The sequence below is a fragment of the Pundamilia nyererei genome, unplaced genomic scaffold, assembly GCF_000239375.1.
Source record: "Pundamilia nyererei isolate P.nyererei 1_Seehausen unplaced genomic scaffold, PunNye1.0 scaffold00427, whole genome shotgun sequence".
Classification (NCBI taxonomy): Eukaryota; Metazoa; Chordata; class Actinopteri; order Cichliformes; family Cichlidae; genus Pundamilia; species Pundamilia nyererei.
In genome coordinates this window covers 314,455-315,858 of record NW_005187828.1, presented here as the reverse complement: position 1 = coordinate 315,858, position 1,404 = coordinate 314,455, and the positions used below count along the sequence as shown (strand labels likewise).

Sequence of the window (1,404 nt, the reverse complement as noted above, 5' to 3'; positions counted from 1 at the left end):
CTGACACTCACAGAGGATTCGGGTTTGGTGGAGTCAAATGAGTCTTTACTTTTTCGTAGTGAGGAGGTTGAACTGCTTTTCTCAGAAGATTCCGTGGGCTTGGATGAGGGAGAGGCTGAGCTGCTGGAGTCTTTGGAGGACCCTGCTGAGGTTCGTTTGGAAGCAGGAGATGCAGCTGAGCTTTGACTTTCCGCATTCTCTGTGGACTTTGGCTTAGTTGAAGAGTCGCTTTCACCATTGGGGTCTGCGTCTGCTGCGTCATCGTTAATTTCATCAACAGTGACAAAGTCGTCTACATTGAAATCCGGCTCACCAAAAGGGCGGCTCTCTGAAGAAACGTTCTTCTCTAAATTATCAACTTGAACCTAGATGGAAAAACCAAAAACAGTCTGTGGAGCCATGAAACAGCTTACCCTATAATCAGAGTGTAACTATCACAAATATAACCTTACTGACATTGTATATGGTTCCTTGTATGTAGAAAACTTACTATAATATACCAAATGTCTCCTCCTATATGATCAGGATGTCAGTAAACAAATTATGCCCCTCAGAAATGGCCATTTTGTAGCATTTACACACCTATAACACCTTAGAAAAGCATCACATTTTAATTTAACAACAATAATGGTTAAGAGGCCATGTAAGAATAGGCAGTGAAAGACAATCTACACTGAAAAAACAGCATTGAATTTTGTCAGTGTGATTAAGTGTTTGAGTTAACCAACAACACCCCCCCCCCACAATAAATCCTCGTGGGTCTGATGAACGTTTACCTTTCTGTTTGGTGTGTCTTCATCCTGTGCCCTACTAGGGCTGCTGCTTTTGCTCTAGAAATGAAGATAAGATAAGAAAAAACATTAAACCGAACTGATTTTGCGTTATTCTGTGCTGGTTTTGGCAAGCACTAAAATATGGCCTAAAATGTGTTTAGTGAGTGGTGATGCTAAGGACTGGACATGCACAAGCTTACAAAAAAAAAATATATATATATGTAATGATGACCTTCGCTTTAATTTATCAGTTGCAGAAATAATGCAAATCTAAAAACTGTATCATCAGCGTTAGTTATTCATACAGCCTGCAGCTTTACCGCAACAATCGACAGTGTACTACTATACAATGCTCACATGTAATCTCCAACATAAGGCTTTTAGTGTCTTAAGATATTTTGGGACAACACAGTGAAATTTAAAGTGTTACCTCTCTGTCCTTGCTCTGTGCCCTACTTTCTCGACTCTGTCTATGCTCACGAAGCGCCGCTGTAATGGCCATGAAAACGTCCTCGTTGATGTGAGGAAGTTTTGAGTCTTTTTCCTCAGACTTGACTGGGCTTGTTGCTGAAGGAGCAGCGCTAGAAGCGGCGGGGGCGGCGTTTGCATCAGGAGTAGTGACCAAAGTTTG

The 1,404-nt window shown here is 41.5% G+C and overlaps 1 protein-coding gene across 1 annotated transcript in view; it reads right to left on the bottom strand.

The window, feature by feature from the left end:
- LOC102207292 (neurofilament heavy polypeptide-like) overlaps positions 1 to 262 on the bottom strand; it is a 3,037-nt gene extending 2,775 nt beyond the window's left edge. The window contains exon 1 of the mRNA XM_005753439.2: positions 12 to 262. Within this exon, the coding sequence (XP_005753496.1) occupies positions 12 to 262 (251 nt within the window). The remainder of the gene's footprint in view (positions 1 to 11) is intronic.
- Positions 263 to 1,404: the final 1,142 nt, after the last annotated feature.